Source organism: Mobula birostris, chromosome 24 (genome assembly GCF_030028105.1).
Source record: "Mobula birostris isolate sMobBir1 chromosome 24, sMobBir1.hap1, whole genome shotgun sequence".
NCBI classification, from domain to species: domain Eukaryota; kingdom Metazoa; phylum Chordata; class Chondrichthyes; order Myliobatiformes; family Myliobatidae; genus Mobula; species Mobula birostris.
In genome coordinates this window covers 62664335-62683420 of record NC_092393.1, presented here as the reverse complement: position 1 = coordinate 62683420, position 19086 = coordinate 62664335, and the positions used below count along the sequence as shown (strand labels likewise).

The 19086-nt window shown below is 43.6% G+C and overlaps 1 protein-coding gene across 2 annotated transcripts in view; it reads left to right on the top strand.

Moving 5' to 3' along the window:
- Nucleotides 1-19086, top strand: part of LOC140187191 (monocyte to macrophage differentiation factor-like) — a 56499-nt gene that overhangs the window by 18699 nt on the left and 18714 nt on the right. For both annotated transcript variants that reach the window (XM_072242253.1, XM_072242252.1), the window contains exons 2-3: nt 16018-16099; nt 17137-17297. In XM_072242253.1, coding sequence (XP_072098354.1) covers nt 16018-16099; nt 17137-17297 — 243 coding nt within the window. The remainder of the gene's footprint in view (nt 1-16017; nt 16100-17136; nt 17298-19086) is intronic.

Sequence of the window (19086 nt, the reverse complement as noted above, 5' to 3'; positions counted from 1 at the left end):
CAGTTTTAAGTTGCTTGGAAGTAGGTACAGAAGAGATGTCAGGGCTAAGTTTTTTATGCAGAGAGTGGTGAGTGCGTGGAATGGACTGCCGGAGACAGTGGTGGAGGCGGATACGATAGGGTCTTTTAAGGGACTCCTGGACAGGTACATGGAGCTCAGAAAAATAGAGGGCTATGGGTAAGCCTAGGTAATTTCTAAAGTAAGGATATGTTCGGCACAGCTTTGTGGGCCGAAGGGCCTATATTGTGCTGTTGGTTTTCTATGTTTCTGTGAGTCCTCACCAGTGCTTTATAAAATCTCACCATTACATCCTTGCTTTTATATTCCAGTCCTCTTCAAATGAATGCTAACATTGGATTTGCCTTCTGCACCACAGACTCCCAACAGAAAATAACCTTTAGGGAATCCTGCACAAAGTCTCCCAAGGTCCTTTTCAATTGATCTCAAGATCAGTTTTTTGTATTTTCTCTCCATTTAGAAAATATTTTCGTGATTTTTATTAACGACCTGGATGTGGGGTAGAAGGATGGGTTAGCAAGTTTGCAGGCAACACAAAGATTGGTGGTGTTGTGGATAGAGTAGAGGATTGTTGAAGATTGCAGAGAGACATTGATAGGATGCAGGAGTGGGCTGAGAAGTGGCGGATGGAGTTCAACCCGGAGAAGTGTGAGGTGGTACACTTTAGAAGGACAAACTCCAAGGCAGAGTACAAAGTAAATGGCAGGATACTTGGTAGTGTGGAGGAGCAAAGGGATCTGAGGGTACATGTCCACAGATCCCTGAAAGTTGCCTTACAGGTAGATAGGGTAGTTAAGAAAGCTTATGGGGTGTTAGCTTTCATAAGTCGAGGGATAGAGTTTAAGAGTCGCGAGGTAATGATGCAGCTCTATAAAACTCTGGTTAGGCCACACTTGGAGTACTGTGTCCAGTTCTGGTCGCCTCACTATAGGAAGGATGTGGAAGCATTGGAAAGGGTACAGAGGAGATTTACCAGGATGCTCCCTGGTTTAGAGAGTATGGATTATGATCAGAGATTAAGGGAGCTAGGGCTTTACTCTTTGGAGAGGAGGAGGATGAGAGGAGACATGATAGAGGTGTACAAGATAATAAGAAGAATAGATAGAGTGGATAGCCAGCGCCTCTTCCCCAGGGCACCACTGCTCAATACAAGAGGACATGGCTTTAAGGTAAGGGGTGGGAAGTTCAAGGGGGATATTAGAGGAAGGTTTTTTACTCGGAGAGTGGTAGGTGCGTCGAATGCACTGCCTGAGTCAGTGGTGGAGGCAGATACACTAGTGAAATTTAAGAGACTACTAGACATATGGAGGAATTTAAGGTGCGGAGTTATATGGGAGGCAGGGTTTAAGGGTCGGCACAACATAGTGGGCCGCAGGGCCTGTACTGCGCTGTACTATTCTGTGTTCTATTTAACACTTTCATTTCTTCTACCAAAGTGCATGACCATACACTTCCCAACACCGTATTCCATCTGCCACTTCTTTACCTATTCTCCTAGCCAATCTAAGTCCTTCTGTAGCCTCTCTATTTTCTCAATACTACCTGCCCCTATCTTTATATTGTCTGCAAACTTTGCAACAAAGCCATCGATTCCATCATTCAAATCAATGACATATAGCGTAAAATGAATCGGTCCCAACACAGACCTCTGTGGAATAATTGACCCCAACATCTTCCTAACCACTGAGGTAAGACTAACCGGCCTATAGTTTCCTTTCTTCTGCATCTCTCCCTTCTTGAAGTGTGGAGTGACATTTGCAATTTTCCAGTCTTCTGGAGCCATTCCAGAATCTAATGATTCCTGAAAGATCATTACTAATGCCTCCACAATCTCTTCATCCATGGATGTCCAGTCCTTACATACTTCCATCCCCCATCAGGAAGGTCTCAAAGCTCTACGCTTCTTTTTGGATTCCAGACCTAATCAGTTCCCCTTTACCACCACTCTGCTCCGTCTAGCGGAATTAGTCCTTACTCTTAATAATTTCTCCTTTGGCTCCTCCCACTTCCTCCAAACTAAAGGTGTAGATATGGGCACCCGTATGGGTCCTAGCTATGCCTGCCTTTTTGTTGGGTTTGTGGAACAATCTATGTTCCGTGCCTATTCTGGTATCTGTCCCCCACATTTCCTTCGCTACATCGACGACTGCATTGGCGCTGCTTCCTGCACGCATGCAGAACTCGTTGACTTTATTAACTTTGCCTCCAACTTTCACCCTGCCCTCAAGTTTACCTGGTCCATTTCCGACACCCCCCTCCCGTTTCTAGATCTTTCTGTCTCTGTCTCTGGAGACAGCTTATCCACTGATGTCTACTATAAGCCTACTGACTCTCACAGCTATCTAGACTATTCCTCTTCTCACCCTGTCTCTTGCAAAAATGCCATCCCCTTCTCGCAATTCCTCCGTCTCCGCCGCATCTGCTCTCAGGATGAGGCTTTTCATTCTAGGACGAGGGAGATGTCTTCCTTTTTTAAAGAAAGGGGCTTCCCTTCCTCCACTATCAACTCTGCTCTTAAACGCATCTCCCCATTTCACGTACATCTGCTCTCACTCCATCCTCCCACCACTCCAATAGGAATAGGGTTCCCCTGGTCCTCACCTACCACCCCACCAGCCTCCAGGTCCAACATATTATTCTCCGTAACTTCCGCCACCTCCAACGGGATCCCACCACTACGCACATCTTTCCCTCCCCCCCTCTCTCTGCATTCCGCAGGGATCGCTCCTTACGCAACTCCCTTGTCCATTTGTCCCCCCCATCCCTCCCCACTGATCTCCCTCCTGGCACTTATCCATGTAAGCGGAACAAGTGCTACACATGCCCTTATACTTCCTCCCTTACCACCATTCAGGGCCCCAAACAGTCCTTCCAGGTGAGGCAACACTTCACCTGTGAGTCGACTGGGGTGATATACTGCGTCCGGTGCTCCCGATGTGGCCTTTTATATATTGGCGAGACCCGACGTAGACTGGGAGACCGCTTTGCTGAACATCTACGCTCTGTCCACCAGAGAAAGCAGGACCTCCCAGTGGCCACACATTTTAATTCCACATCCCATTCCCATTCTGACATGTCTATCCACAGTCTCCTCTACTATAAAGATGAAGCCACACTCAGGTTGGAGGAACAACACCTTATATTCCGTCTGGGTAGCCTCCAACCTGATGGCATGAACATCCGCTAAGGCCCCACCTCCCCCTCGTACCCCATCTGTTACTTATTTTTATGCACACATTCTTTCTCTCACTCTCCTTTTTCTCCCTCTGTCCCTCTGAATATACCTCTTGCCCATCCTCTGGGTCCCCCCCCCACCCTTGTCTTTCTTCCCGGACCTCCTGTCCCATGATCCTCTCGTATCCCCTTTTGCCTATCACCTGTCCAGCTCTTGGCTCTATCCCTCCCCCTCCTGTCTTCTCCTATCATTTTTGATCTCCCCCTCCCCCTCCAACTTTCAAATCCCTTACTCACTCTTCCTTCAGTTAGTCCTGACGAAGGGTCTCGGCCTGAAACGTCGACTGCACCTCTTCCTACAGATGCTGCCTGGCCTACTGCGTTCACCAGCAACTTTGATGTGTGTTGCTTGAATTTCCAGCATCTGCAGAATTCCTGTTGTTTACAATCTCTTCATCCTCCTTTTTCAGAACCCTGGGGTGTACACCAACTGGTCCAGGTGACTTGTCTATCTTTAGACCTTTTAGTTTCCCAAGAACCTTCTCCCTACTAATGGTAACTTCACACACTTCATGCCCCCAACATCTGGAATTTCCATCATACAGCAAGTGTTTTCCAGAGTGAAGACTGATACAAAATACTTGTTGAGTTCTTCCCCCATTTCCTTGTCCCCAATACTACCTCTCCAGCACCTTTTTCCAGCAGTCTGATATCCACTGTCGCCTTTCTTTTATACTTTATTTATCTGAAGAAACTTATAGTATCCTCTTTAATATTCTTGGGTAGCTTACTTTTGTATTCCATCTTTACCTTAATGACTTTTTTAGTTGCTTTCTGTTGGTTTTTAAAAGCTTCCCTCTCCTCTAACTTCCACGAATGTTTGCTCTATTATATGCCCTCTCTTTGGCTTTTATGTTGGCTTTGACTTCCCTCGTTAGCCATGGTCGTGTTAAATTGCCTTTAAGAATAGTTGTTTCTCTTTGGGATGTATATATCCTGTGCCTTCCGAATTGCTTCCAGAAATTCCCATCATTGCTGCTGTGCTGTCATTTCTGCCAGTGTTCTTTTCCAATCAATTCTGGCTAATTCCTCTCTCAAGCTTCTGTAATTTGCTTTACTCCACTGTAATACTGATACATCTGACTTTAGCTTCTCCTCAAATTTGAGACAGCGGCTATATTTCATTAGGAGTTTGAGAAGATTTGGTTTGTCAACTAAAACACTTGGAAACTTCTACAAATGTACCATGGAGAGCATTTTGACTGGCTGTATCACCATCTGGTGTGGGGGCTCGGGGGGGGCGGTGGCTACCGCACAAGATCAAAGTAAGTTGCAGAAACTTGTAAAATTAGTCAGCTCCATCATGGGTACTAGCCTCTGTATTATCCAAGACATCTTCAAGGGGCAGTGCCTTAAGAATGTGTCACCCATCATTGTTGTTCGTCCATCGTCGACATCGATGAGGACCTCAACACCAGATGGTGCCGAGACTAGCGCGTGATTTGGATTTAAGTGAGGGAGAGTTGTGCAGCGTCAGCCTCACTCTCTCTTCCCAATTCCTGTCTGGATCCAGTGGCAAGGCAGAGTCGAGACAGCTGGAGATGGGATTAGGTACAGTGGATGACCAGGATGTCTTCTGTGTCTTGTCCTGCTCTACACATTCCACAACGCTTGCAAAGACCGCCTTCTTGACCATCGGACCTTCCATTGGTCTCATCCGCTCAATCTGCTAGAGTCTGTCTTCACATCCATTATTAAGGACCCCCACCACCCAGGACATGCCCTCTTCTCATTACCGTAGGGAAGGAGGTGCGAAAACCTGAAGGCACGCACTTAGCGATTCAGGATCGGCTTCTTCCCCTCTGCCATCCAATTTCTAAATGGACATTGGACCCATGAACACTACCTCACTACTTTTGTATTTCTGTTTTGTTGTTTGCACCACTTATTTTAACTTTACTACTTAATAGACATATACTTGCTGAAATTCAGTGTTTTTCTCTATATTTACGTAACCCCAGGTTTGGTGGGCTGTGTTAGTCTAGGGAAAGACACTCTCCGCCAAACTTATGAAATCTCGTTTGTGTAGATGCTGCGTGATGTTTTCTCCTGTTACAAATCAGTACCACGAAATAACAAACAGTACACCATATGCAATTAAATGATTTAGCTTTATACTCCTTAATTTGACTAGAGGGTTAGTAAAGAAAACAAAAAGAAAAGGGCCCATTTTAATGAAACAGTCTAATGGGCACATTGGAGCTCATGGCTTTCTCGTCCGTTTGTTCTCCTTCGATTTCTATGTTCTATGATTTCCCCCAGGCGCAGCTGACTCCTGACCCCATTCCACGTCCACTCAGTTCTGCAGTCTACGACCTGTCCATTCTGGCATCTTCTCTCTCCATCTTCCACCGAACAAGAGACCGCACATTCCAAAGCCCCGTTATCTCTAGTCATAACCCAAACACTGCTGGTACAGAGAAACCATTACATTAGCAGGGAAACCTTACAGAGCATTACATTTATATATCATGTGTTTCATTGTACTGCTGCCATAACGTTAACAAAGTTCATGATATATGCCGGTGATATTGAACCTGTTTCTGATTTTTACTATTTCTTCCTATCATCATTTTCACTCATAGAACAGTTACAGCATGGGAACAGAGTATTCAGCCTATAATATCTGTGTTAAAAATTATGCCAATTTAAACTAATCTCACTGTCTGGATCTTTGATATCTCTCCATTCACATGTCTACCACTCTGTTTTTAAAAAATATTACCTGGTAAATTTCCTTTACATTTTCTTCCTCTCACCTTGTGCTATATTATTTAACATTGCCATCCCGGAAAAAAGAGTCTGATTATCTACAATATCTATGCCTGTCATTTTCTAAGAACTCTCACGGGTTTTCTGCCATGGTTCACCCTGGTGCCTTCCAGATCTTTGTGGGGGACTTCAACCAGGCCAGCTTGAAGAAGTCTCTGACCAACTATCACCAACCAACATTTCGCCTGTGGAACCAAGGGAGCCGACTCACTCGACCACCATCAAGAGTACTTACTGCACCACCCCATTTCCGTACTTTGGCAAGTCCAATCACTTGGCCCACTTTCTACACCTGGCTTTTATGCAGAGACTAAAGACCAGAGCACCTGTGGTGAGAACCATAAAGTATGGTCAAAGGGGGCAAAGGAGCACTTACAGGACTGATTTGAATCAGTGGACTGGACCATATTCAGGGATTCATCTTCAAATCTGAATGAATCTGTCACAGTTGTCACTGACATCATCAAGAGCTGTGTGGATGTGTGTGTGCCTTTGAGAACATACTGGACATATCCAAATCAGTAGCTGTGGATGAACTGTGGGGTTCACAGTCTGCTGAGGGCTACAGTGATGCTTCACTCTCAGAGGAGTTCAACGCCTTTTATCCGTGCTTAGAAAGGGAGAACCATCTACACCTATACAAATTCCTACAACATTTAGTATTTGCTCATTTAATACTGTGATATCTGTCTCAGAGTCTGACATCAAATCAATTTTCAAGAGGATGAACCCTTGGAAGGCTACAGGCCGTGATGGTGTATCTGGTAGGGCACTGAAAACCTGTGCCAATTAATTGGCTGGAGTGTTCAAGGACACCTTCAGTCTCGCATTGCTGCAGTTGGAGATTCCCACCTGCTTCAAAATGGCTTCAATCATACCAATGCCCAAGAAGAACAGGGTGAGCTGCCTCAATGATTATTAGTACATTGCATTCACATCTACTGTGATAAAGTGCTTTGAAAGGTTGGTCATGGCTAAAATTAACTCTGACTAAGCAAGGGTTCGACCCTCTGCATTTTGTCTACTTCCACAATAGGCCTACAGCAGAGGCAAAAAAAAAACTCCAAAAGATTCATCAGGTATGACATCCCACGCAAAATAAACTATATTGACTATTCCTGATTTAGCCCTTGACTTCAAAATTCTTTCCAGTAAACTTCCATACAAGTGAAGTCAGATTTACCAGCCTGTGGTTCCCTGGTCTGTCCTTGCTACCCTTCTTGAACAATGGAACAATATTAGCCACTCTGAAGCCTTATGGAACTTCACCAGTGGCTAACAACGAAGCTGATTTTTCTACAAGGGCACCCAAGATTTCTAGCCTGGCTTCCCTTAAGGTCTGGAAGTGCACTTGATCAGGATTTAGGGATTTGCCCACCTTAATGCTCTTCAAGGAGAAAGAGAAATTAAAAATCAAGACCGACACCCATGGCTCCACACGTAGGTGGCCCTGATGGTCTTTAAAAGTATGTAGTCTCCCCATAGTCGCACTTTTACTGAAGACTTTGTAACTTTTGACAGTCTTCTACACTATCCACAATGCCACCAATCTTTATATCTCGAGGGTCTAGTGAGATGGAGGAACTGAGGGAAATACATGTTAGTAGGGAAGTGGTGTTAGGTAAATTGAAGGGATTAAAGGCAGATAAATCCCCAGGGCCAGATGGTCTGCATCCCAGAGTGCTTAAGGAAGTAGCCCAAGAAATAGTGGATGCATTAGTGATAATTTTTCAAAACTCTTTAGATTCTGGATTAGTTCCTGAGGATTGGAGGGTGGCTAATGTAACCCCGCTTTTTAAAAAAAGAGGGAGAGAGAAACCAGGGAATTATGGACCGGTTAGCCTGACATTGGTAGTGGGAAAAATGCTAGAGTCAGTTATCAAAGATGTGATAACAGCACATTTGGAAAGCGGTGAAATCATCGGACAAAGTCAGCATGGATTTGTGAAAGGAAAATCATGTCTGACGAATATCATAGAATTTTTTGAGAATGTAACTAGTAGAGTGGATAGGGGAGAACCAGTGGATGTGGTATACTTGGATTTTCAAAAGGCTTTTGACAAGGTCTCACACAGGAGATTAGTGTGCATTCTTAAAGCATATGGTATTGGGGGTAAGGTATTGATGTGGATAGAGAATTGGTTGGCAGACAGGAAGCAAAGAGTGGGAATAAGCGGGACCTTTTTAGAATGGCAGGCAGTGACTAGTGGGGTACCGCAAGGCTCAGTGCTGGGACCCCAGTTGTTTACAATATATATTAATGACTTAGATGAGGGAATTAAATGCAGCACCTCCAAGTTTGCGGATGACACGAAGCTGGGTGGCAGTGTTAGCTGTGAGGAGGATGCAGAGTGACTTGGATAGGTTGGGTGAGTGGGCAAATTCATGGCAGATGCAATTTAATGTGGATAAATGTGAGGTTATCCACTTTGGTGGCAAGAACAGGAAAACAGATTATTATCTGAATGGTGGCGGATTAGGAAAATGGGAGGTGCAACGAGACCTGGGTGTCATTGTACACCAGTCATTGAAAGTTGGCATGCAGCAGGCGGTGAAAAAGGCGAATGGTATGCTGACATTCATAGCAAGAGGATTCGAGTACAAGAGCAGGGAGGTTCTACTACAGTTGTACAAGTCCTTGGTGAGACCATACCTGGAGTATTGTGTGCAGTCTTGGTCCCCTAATCTGAGGAAAGACATTTTTACCATAGAGGGAGTACAAAGAAGGTTCACCAGATTGATTCCTGGGATGGCAGGGCTTTCATATGAAGAAAGACTGGATCGACTAGGCTTATACTCGCTGGAATTTAGAAGATTGAGGGGGGATCTTATTGAGATGTATAAAATCCTATAGGGGTTGGACTGGCTAGATGCAGGAAGATTGATCCCGATGTTGGGGAAGTTCAGAACAAGGGGTCACAGTTTAAGGATAAAAGGGAAGCCTTTTAGGACCGAGATGAGGAAAATCTTCACACAGAGAGTGGTGAATCTGGAATTCTCTGCCACAGGAAACAGTTGAGGCTAGTTCATTGGCTATATTTAAGAGGGAGGTAGATATGGCCCTTGTGGCTAAAGGGATCAGGGGGTATGGGGGGAAGGCTGGTACAGGGTTCTGAGTTGGATGATCAGCCATGATCATACTGAATGGCGGTGCAGGCTTGAAGGGCCGAATGGCCTACTCCTGCACCTATTTTCTATGTTTCTATGTTTATATGCTCTGTGAACTTACTAACGGAGCTAGCTACATTTTCTTCCAAGTCATCATTGGTCTCAATACAGATCTCTGCAGAACATCACTAATCACGGACCTCAACCAGAATAAGTCCCACCAGCACCCAATTCTGAATCCAAACAGCCAAGTCATTTTAATCTTCTGAATGAGCCTACCATGTGAGACCTTGTTAAACACCTTCCTGAAATCCATGTAGTCAACATCCATGGCCCTACCTTCATTAATCACTTTCATCACCAACTTGAAAATCTTATAATTTAGTAAGACATGACTTGACCCACACAAAGCTGAGGACTGTCACTAATTAGGCCATGGTTTTCCAAGTACAAATTCCCTTTCTTCTATCCATTCCTTCCACATCTTCCTTGCTACTGAAAACTAACCTGTTTGCTTTTTTCCCCGGATTTAATAAATGATCTTGCTCCTATAATATTAACTGTTGCTCTTTGCACAGAATGCTGATTGTTCCAGCAATTTTTCATTAAATTTAAGATTTTAGGCATCTGCGGTTTTGTTTGATTTTCAGCTTGCCTCCACTCTTTATTGTCCCTCCTTTAGTTGTACAATCCATTTACTCTCCCAGCTGAAATTTGTTATGGCAGGTGAAAAGGGGATTTGAACTGGGGTCTTCCTGGCATTTTCTGACTTGATTTCATAACTGAGATATTTATACTTGACTCCCTGAGTATTTTCTTGAATGTCCTGAAATTTATTTCTTGGGTATCACTAAAGGCACCTGATGGGAATTTAAATTAGTGTTTTGCTGCAGGCAATTGGATATTTTTGTGAACATCTCTGTTTCATGTTAGACTGGTGACACAACTAGTGTTTGAGTGCCTGGACTTGTTGCTGTGAATATACCTCAGGTGTTGCCCTAAGTTTCACAAGATATTACCTCATGCAGTCACGCAATCTTTGTGGCATTTAAGTAGCTTCCAAATCTGATAGCACCTCCTATTGCCAGTAAGAATGTGGTACAGTGACCCATTGAATGACATGTCTAACAGAATGAGGTAGGCAGGGCTTACCTACTGAACAGCTGTTAATTTGATACAAACACCTCACAAAGAACTTGGTTAGATTCCAACACACAAAATGATGGTGGAACTCAGTAACTTAGGCAGCATAAGACCAAAGGACAAAGGAGCAGAATTAGGCCATTCAGTCCATATAGTCTGCTCTGCCATTTCATTGTGGCTGATCCATTTTCACTCTCAGCCCATTCTTTTACCTTCTCCCCAGAACCATTGACGCCCTGCCTGATCAAGAACCCATCAACCTCCGCTTTAAATATACCCATTGACTTGGTCTCCACAGCTTCTATAGCAATGAATTCCAAAGATTCACTACCGCATGGCTAAAGAAACTCCTCCTCGTCTTTGTTTTAAAAGAACATCCCTCAATTCTGAGGTTGTGCCCTCTGGTCCTAGACTCCCCTACCAAAGGAAACATCCTCTCCACATCCACTCTATCTAGGCCTTTCAATATCAGTACGTTTCAATGTGATTCACCCTCATTCTTCTAAACTCCAACGAGTACAGGCCCAGAGCCGCCAAAAGCTCCTCATACATTAACCCTTTCCTTCCTGGAATCATTCTCATGAACTTTCTCTGGACCCTCTCCAATGCCAACACATCTTTTTTTAGATAAAGGACCCAAAACTGCAAACAATACTCCATACGGTCTAATCAATGCCTTAAAGCTCCAGCATTACATCCTTGCTCTTATATTCTAGTCCTCTGGAAATGAATGCATTTGACTTCCTTCCCACCAATTCAACCTGCCAGTTAACCTTTAGGGAATCCTGCATAAGGACTCCCAAGTTCCTTTGCATCTCTAATTTTTGAATTTTCTCCTCATTTAGAAAATAGTCTACTCCTTTATTACTTCTTCTAAAGTGCATAACCATACACTTCCCATATTCCATTTGCCATCACTTTGCCCATTCTTCAAATCTGTCCAAGTCCTTCTGCAGAGCCCCTGCTTCCTCAACATTATCTTCCTTTGAGGATGTAACAAAACACATTGATGAAGGTAGAGCAGTGGATGTAGTGTATATGGATTTCAGTAAGGCATATGATAAGCTCATGCCAAGCTCATTCAAAAAGTAAGGATGCATGGGATCCAAGGAGACTTTGATTTTTGGATCCAGAATTGGCTTGCCTGTAGATGGTTCATATTCTGTATGGAGGTCAGTGACCAGTGGTGTTCTGCAGGGATCTGTTCTGGGACCCCTCCTCTTTGTGATTTTTATAAATGACCTGGATAAAGAAGTAGAAGGCTGGGTTAGTAAGTTTGCTGATGACACAAAGGTTGTGGGGGGAGGGGGTGTTGTGAATAGGCAGGAGGGTTTTTAGAGGATACAGTGGGACATTGATAGGATGCAGAACTGGCAGATGGAGTTCAACCCAGATAAGTGTGAATTGGTTCATTTTGGTAGGTCAAATTTGAAGACAGAATATAGTATTAGTTGTACGACTCACAGTTCATCATTGAGATCTTGGACACTCAAAGCTACTACAAAGGTTAACAGTATTGTTAAGAAGGCATATGGTGTGTTGGCATTCATCATTCATCAACTGTGTGATTGAATTCAATAGCCATGAGGTGATGTTGCAGCTACATAAGAGCTTAGTCAGACCTCACTTGGAATACTGTGTTCATTTCTGGTCACCTCACTACAGGAAGGATGAGGATACTATAGAAAGAATGCAGAGGAGATTTACAAGGATGTTGCCTGGATTGGAAAGCGTGCCTTATCAGAATAGCTTGAGTGAACTTTGCCTTTTCTTCTTGGAGCCACGGAGGATGAGAGGTGACCTGATAGAAGTGAATAAGATGATGAGAGACATTGATTGTGTGGATAGCCAGAGGCTTTTTCCCAGGGCTGAAATGGCTAACACAAGGAGGCATAGTTTTAAGGTGCTTGGAAGTAGGTACAGAGGGGATGTCAGGGTTAGGTTTTTTATACAGAGAGTGATGGGTGTGGAATGCACTGCCAGCGACAGTGATGGAGGCAGATACAATAGGGTCTCTTAGGTAGTTACATGGATCTTAGAAAAATAGAGGGCTATGAGGTAGGGTTCTAGGCAGTTTCTAGAGTAGGTTACATGGGTCAACACAGCATTTTGGGCTGTAGGACATGTAATGTGCCGTAGATTTCTGTCCTATGTTCCCCTCTACCTGTCTTCGTATCATCCACACACTTGGCCACAAAGCCATCAATCCTGTTATCCAAATCATTGATATATAACATGAGAAGAAGCAGTCCCAACACAGACTCTGGGAAACATCACTGGACACCAGCAGCCAACCAGAATAAGCCCCCTTTATTCCCACTCTTTGCCTCCTGCCAGTCAGCCAATTTTCTATCTATATCTTTCCTGTAATCCTATGGGCCCTAATTTTGTTAAGCTATCTCATGTGTGGCACCTTGTTAATGGCCTTCTGAAAATCCAGATACACAACATCCGCTGACTCTCCTTTGTCTAGCCTGCTTGTTATTTCCTTAATGATACCTTTAGATTCATATAGCACAGTTATAGGTTCTTTGGCCCAATTGATCTATGCCAAACAAGGTATCCCCATCTGCCCGATTAGGCACAAATCCCTCTCTAAACCTCTCCTATTCATGTATGCTTTGTTAATGTACCTACCTCAACCACTTCCTCTGACAGCTCAGATATGGACCTTGTAGGTGGAAAAAGCTATGTCCTTTGCTTCTTGATTCCCCAACTCTGGGAGGGAAAGATTGTGCGCATTCACCCATCTATGTCCCTAATCTTGGAGATGTACTCCAATGATGGTGCCCTGAGGATGTACCTGGTAGGGCTCTGAAAACTTGTGCCAACCAAATGGCGGGAATGTTCAAGGGCATCTTCAATCTCTCACTGCTGCAGTCAGAGGTTCCCACTTGCTTCAAAAGGGCAATAATCATACCAATGCTCAAGAGCAGGGTGAGCTGCTTCAATGACTCACTCAGTTTCGCTCACATCTGCTATGATGAAATGCTTTGAGAGACTGGTCAACTCCTGCCTAAGCAAGGTCCTGGACCTGCTGCAATTTTCCTATCGCCACAATAGGTGTATAGCAGATGCAGTCTCACTGGCTGTCCATTGGGTCTTGGATCACCTAGACAATAGTAATACCTACATCAGACTGCTGTTTATTGATTACAGCTCAGAATTCAACACAATCATACCCTCAGATCGAATCAACAAGCTCCAAAACCTGGGCCTCTGTACCTTCCTCTGCAACTGTATCCTTGAGTTCCTCATTGGGAGACCACAGTCTGAGTGGATCGGAAATGATGAATCTTACTAGCTGACAATCAACACTGGTCCACCTCAAAGATGCGTGCTGAGCCCACTGCTCTACTCTCTCTCTACACCCACAACTGTGTGTCTAGGCGCAGCTATATAATCTACAAATTTGCTGACGACACATCTATTGCTGGCAGAATTTCGGATGATAATGAGGAGGCGTACTGGAGCAAGGTAGTTCAGCTGGTTGAGTCGTGTCACAACAACAACCTTGCACTCAACATCAGTAAGACCAAAGAATTGATTTTGGCCATCAGGAAGAGGAAGTCAAGGGAATATACACTAGTCCTCATTGAGGGACCAGCAATAAAAAGAGTAAGCAATTTCAAGTTTCTGGGTGTCAACATCTCTGAAGATCTATCCTGGGCCTAACATATTGATGCAATTACAAAGAAGGCACAACAGAGGCTATATCTCATTAGGAATTTGATGGGGAAAGAATTCAAAGTTCTGAGATGCAACGGGACTTGGGAGTCCTCGTACAGGATTCCCTTAAAGTTAACCTCCAGGTTGAGTCGGTAGTGAAGAAGGCGAATGCAATGTTGGCATTCATTTCTAGAGGAATAGAGTATAGGAGCAGGGGTGTGATGTTGAGGCTCTATAAGGCGCTGGTGAGACCTCACTTGGAGTACTGTGGGCAGTTTTGGTCTCCTTATTTAAGAAAGGATGTGCTGATGTTGGAGAGGGTACAGAGAAGATTCACTAGAATGATTCCGGGAATGGGAGGGTTAACATATGAGGAACGTTTGTCCGCTCTTGGACTGTATTCCTTGGAGTTTAGAAGAATGAGGGGAGACCTCATAGAAACATTTCGAATGTTAAAAGGCATGGACAGAGTGGATGTGGCAAAGTTGTTTCCCATGATGGAGGAGTCTAGTACGAGAGGGCATGACTTCAGGATTGAAGGGCGCCCTTTCAGAACAGAAATGCGAAAAAATTTTTTTAGTCAGAGGGTGGTGAATCTATGGAATTTGTTGCCACGGACAGCAGTGGAGGCCAAGTCATTGGGTGTATTTAAGGCAGAGATTGATAGGTATCTGAGTAGCCAGGGCATCAAAGGTTATGGTGAGAAGGCGGGGCAGTGGGACTAAATAGGATAAAATGGATCAGCTCATGATAAAATGGCGGAGCAGACTCAATGGGCCGAATAGCCTACTTCTGCTCCTTTGTCTTATGGTCTTATTGAGTCTTGGTTTATCACCAAAGACGCTTGCAAATTTCTACAGATGTACCATGGAGAGCATTCTAACTGGTTGCATCATGGTCTGGTGTTGAGGAGCCACTGCAGAGTTGTAAACAGCTGCAGAAAGTTGTAAACTCAGCCAGCTCCATTATGGGCACTAGCCTCCCCAGCACCCAAGATATCTTCAGGGAGCGATGCCTCAAGAAGGTTGCATCCATCATTAAGGACAACTATCACCCTGGACATGCCCTCTTCTCATTGCTGCCATCAGGTTGCCTGAAGGCACATGCTCAATGTTGCAGAAACAGTTTCTTCCCTCCGCCATCAGATTTCTGAACAGACAATGAATCCATGAATTCATCATGATGAAGGGTCCCATCCGGAAACGTTGACTGTTTGCTCTTTTCCATAGATGCTGCCTGGCCTTCTGAGTTACTCCAGCACTTTGTGTGTGTTCAATGAATGCATGAACATCACCTCCCTCTCTTTTTGCACTACTTATCTGTTTTCCGTATACATACTTACTGTAATTTATAGTTTTTAAAATTATGTATTGCAATGTATTGCTGCTGCAAAACAACAAATTTCATGACATATGCCAGTGATAATCAACCTGATTCTGATCCTGTTTAAGGCATTCCAACTCCATCAAGACCCACAGAAATCCTTGATTCTGAAAGACTGCCTAATAGGAAGAGAATCCTCCAGGCTGCTGGAATCATATTTGACAGCTAATTTTTTTTGTTGAAATTAGTAATGTTTGAATTACAAAGAACAGTTATTACCCCTCAACCATCAGGCTCTTGAACCAAAGGGGATAACTTCACTCATCTTCCCTTGCCCCCTTCTTTGAAATGTTCCCAACCTATGGACTTACTTTTAAGGACTCTTCATCTCATGTTCTCGATATATATTGATTATTTATTTAATATTATGATTCTTTCCTTTTGTATTTGCACAGGGTTGTATATGGTGACATATATGTACTTTGATAATAAATTTACTTTGAACTTTGAATTGACACAGGTAAAGTTTTGTTGCTTCTGACTGTCTTTGCCTTGAAATACTAGCAACTGAAAAAAGCTCACTCTTTAAAAAACAAGCTGAATTGATTCATGGCCTTTCACAGTTTTGCAAAGCACTGTTCAGCTAGTGAAGTGCTTTTGAAGTGTAATCAATATTGAAATGTATGGAATATGACAGCCAATTTTAGCACAGTAAACTCTCACTGATTTAATTAGCTCTTTTCTTTATAGGTTTATGAATAACAGACCTCCGGCTAATTCCCGGTACCAGCCCACTGCCTATGAACATGCTGCAAACTGTTATACACACGCAGTAAGTATTTCCTTTTCTGCCAGGGCTTTTCCTTGGGGGAAAAAGAGATGGAAGAGGAGTCTCTCAGGAATAAGATGAGATTTCCGGGCATTTCTATCTGAGATCAAAAGAATAGCCATCTTTATATCCCCTTCTGTTTGAGGAAAGCCTCAGATTACAGTTCCATGTGTGCAGCCCACCCTGATGCAGAGAGTAATCCTGGAATTGTAGTAAGCATTCTCTAACAGGAAATCCTTATCGCTCTCTATACTTCGAATATTCTGTTTGTACATTTCCTCAGGCAACAAGCTCCAGAACGAAGGGGTATTGTTGTATCAGAAAGAGTCAGCATCAAGGTCTGAGATTTTTAAAATTTTGAATATGAGGGGAATTGAAGGATGTAGAGATCAGGAGGGAAAGGAGAGTTGAGAGAGATCAATCACAATATTGAATGCCAGTACAGGATTGAGGAGTCTACACTATCTCCTGATACATTTCCCTTTCATCCTATTATAGCCAAAGTGGGCCCAACTCTTCCATGCTGACTGTGGTGCACACCAAGTTAGTCCTAATTGCCATGGCCCATACGCTCTGAACACCTCCCATCCATGTACTTATCCAAAAAGCTTTTGGATGTTGATATGGAGCCTGCCTCAAACACTTTTTGTACAGCTCATTCCCTATATATACCAGCCCCTACATGAAGAAGCTTCCCCTTGGGTCCCTTTTACATCTTTCACTTCTCTAGTATTCAACATTTCTACACTGGGGAAAAGATTTTGGCTGTCTATGCCTCTCATTACTTTATAAACCTGTCAGGTCTCCCTCAACCTCAGCATCTGGAGGAAACAATCCAATTGATTTGAGCTGAACCCAGTGCTATCTTCGTCTCACACACAAGCATTGCAGTGTCCAGGTGAGGTCACCAGACTCCATTTAGCGGAATCAGAAATCCACCTCCCAGGGAGGTAAAAGAAACCCACCCCAATAGCAAAGGTAGCCATCAGAGAAGTGAGAAAGTGTATAAACTGCTGAATTGGTTTATCTTTTCTTCCCAGTTTCTCATTGTTCCAGCAATTGTTGGCAGCACATTGCTTCATAGGCTATCAGATGACCGGTGGGAGAAGATTACTGCCTGGATGTACGGTGTGGGGCTATGTGCATTGTTCATCGTCTCCACTTTCTTCCACATAATTGCATGGAAGAAGAGTCACTTGAGGTAGTGTTTGCTAACATTCTCCAGTTTCTCAATGGGGTCAGTATTTGCTTGTACATCTACTGGTTACAGGAGCCACACACCACTCTGCTGCATTGCCTGTAAACGATCACCTAAGCAGATCCTATCCTCGTGTGATCGTCACAGTGTTAGTGGGAATTCCAGGTGGTCTCCTTTTTCTTTGGCATCATGATGACACTATGACTGACCTGCCCTAAATCAGCAAGGAGAACCTCAACCATAAACACCAACGTCGACTCCTTATTCCCCTCTGTACACTTGCTGAGTTCCTCCAGCATTCTGTCTGTGTTGCTAGAGAGATCAGTGGACCTGCTTAGCATTTTCAGAACAAATTAGAATGGTCATTATAATAGATCCAGGGGAGTCATACAGCAAATAAAAAAGGCCACCATATCGATGGCAAGATTCACATATATTACTCCCATTTGGTTTGCAGCCTGGCCAGCTCTAGTACTTGCCTAGATTCCTCAGTCTGTACTCTTACCTTTATTTGTCTTCCGAAAGTATATTACATCATATTTTTAAACCTTAACTTCCACCTATGATTGCAATGCCCACATTACCAACTGATCATTGCCATCTTGAACCTTATACCAATCTTTTCAAAATCAACACTTTTTTTGTGTCATTGGCGTAGTTACTAATCACAGCTCCAAATCATTAATGTAGACGACAAACAGTAAAGGTTCTAGCATCAGACCCTGTGGTATGGCACTTGTCACAGTCCTCCAGTCACAAAATCAACCCTTCACCATCGCACTTTGCCTCCTTTCACCAAGCCAGTTGTGGATCCAGTTTATCAACATGCCATGGGACAATGGGACATTGGGACCACATGAAACTTTGTCAAAGGGCTTAATGAATTCCACGTAAAGATAAAGATTAGCTTTATTTGTGACATGTACAGTACATAGTAACATTTAGTAAGTGCATTGTTCACATCAAATCAAATCAGTGAGGATTATGTTGGACAGCATGCATGAGTCACCGTGCTTCTGGTGCTAACGTAGCATGCCCACAACTCACTGATCTTAGTCCATACGTCTTTGGGATGTGGGAGCAAACCAGAGCACCAGTAGGAAACCCACACGGTCACGGGAAGAACATATAATCTTACAGACGGCGACAGGAATTGAACCACAATCTTACAGCTGGTGTTGTAAAGCGTTACACTACCATGTTGTCCTCGTACACCACAATATCCACACTGCTTCCATTGGTACATTGGTTACCTTTAAAAAAAATTCAGTCAAATTAGTCAGATAGGATCTTCCATACTGACTATCTTTGAGTAATCTCCAGTATAGATTCCGTCTTGGATTTTTATCTGTAATTGCCCTACCATTGATAGACAGATACAGTACGTGTGTAATTGCCTGAATTATCCCAGCTGCTCTTCTTGAATAAGGGTACCATGAATCAACCAAGCTTTTTTTTTTGAGTTGAGGATAAATTTGATGTTGAAAGTGTGATAACTAATTCCTTTACAACCAGATGAACAAATGATATGTTCCTTTTACTTCTTCTTACCTGCCTATTACTTCTCTCTGGGTCCCCCACCCCCGGCTCTTTCCTTTTCTCCTATTATCCACACTTCTCTCCTATCATATTCTTTCTTCTCCAGCCCTTGACCTTCCTCACCCACCTAGCTTCATCTATCACCTTTCAGCTAACCCCTTTCCCCTCCACCCACCTTTTAATTCAGCATCTTCCCTCTTCTTCTCAGTCCCGAAGAAGAGTCTTGGCCCAACTCGTCAACTGTTTACTCTTT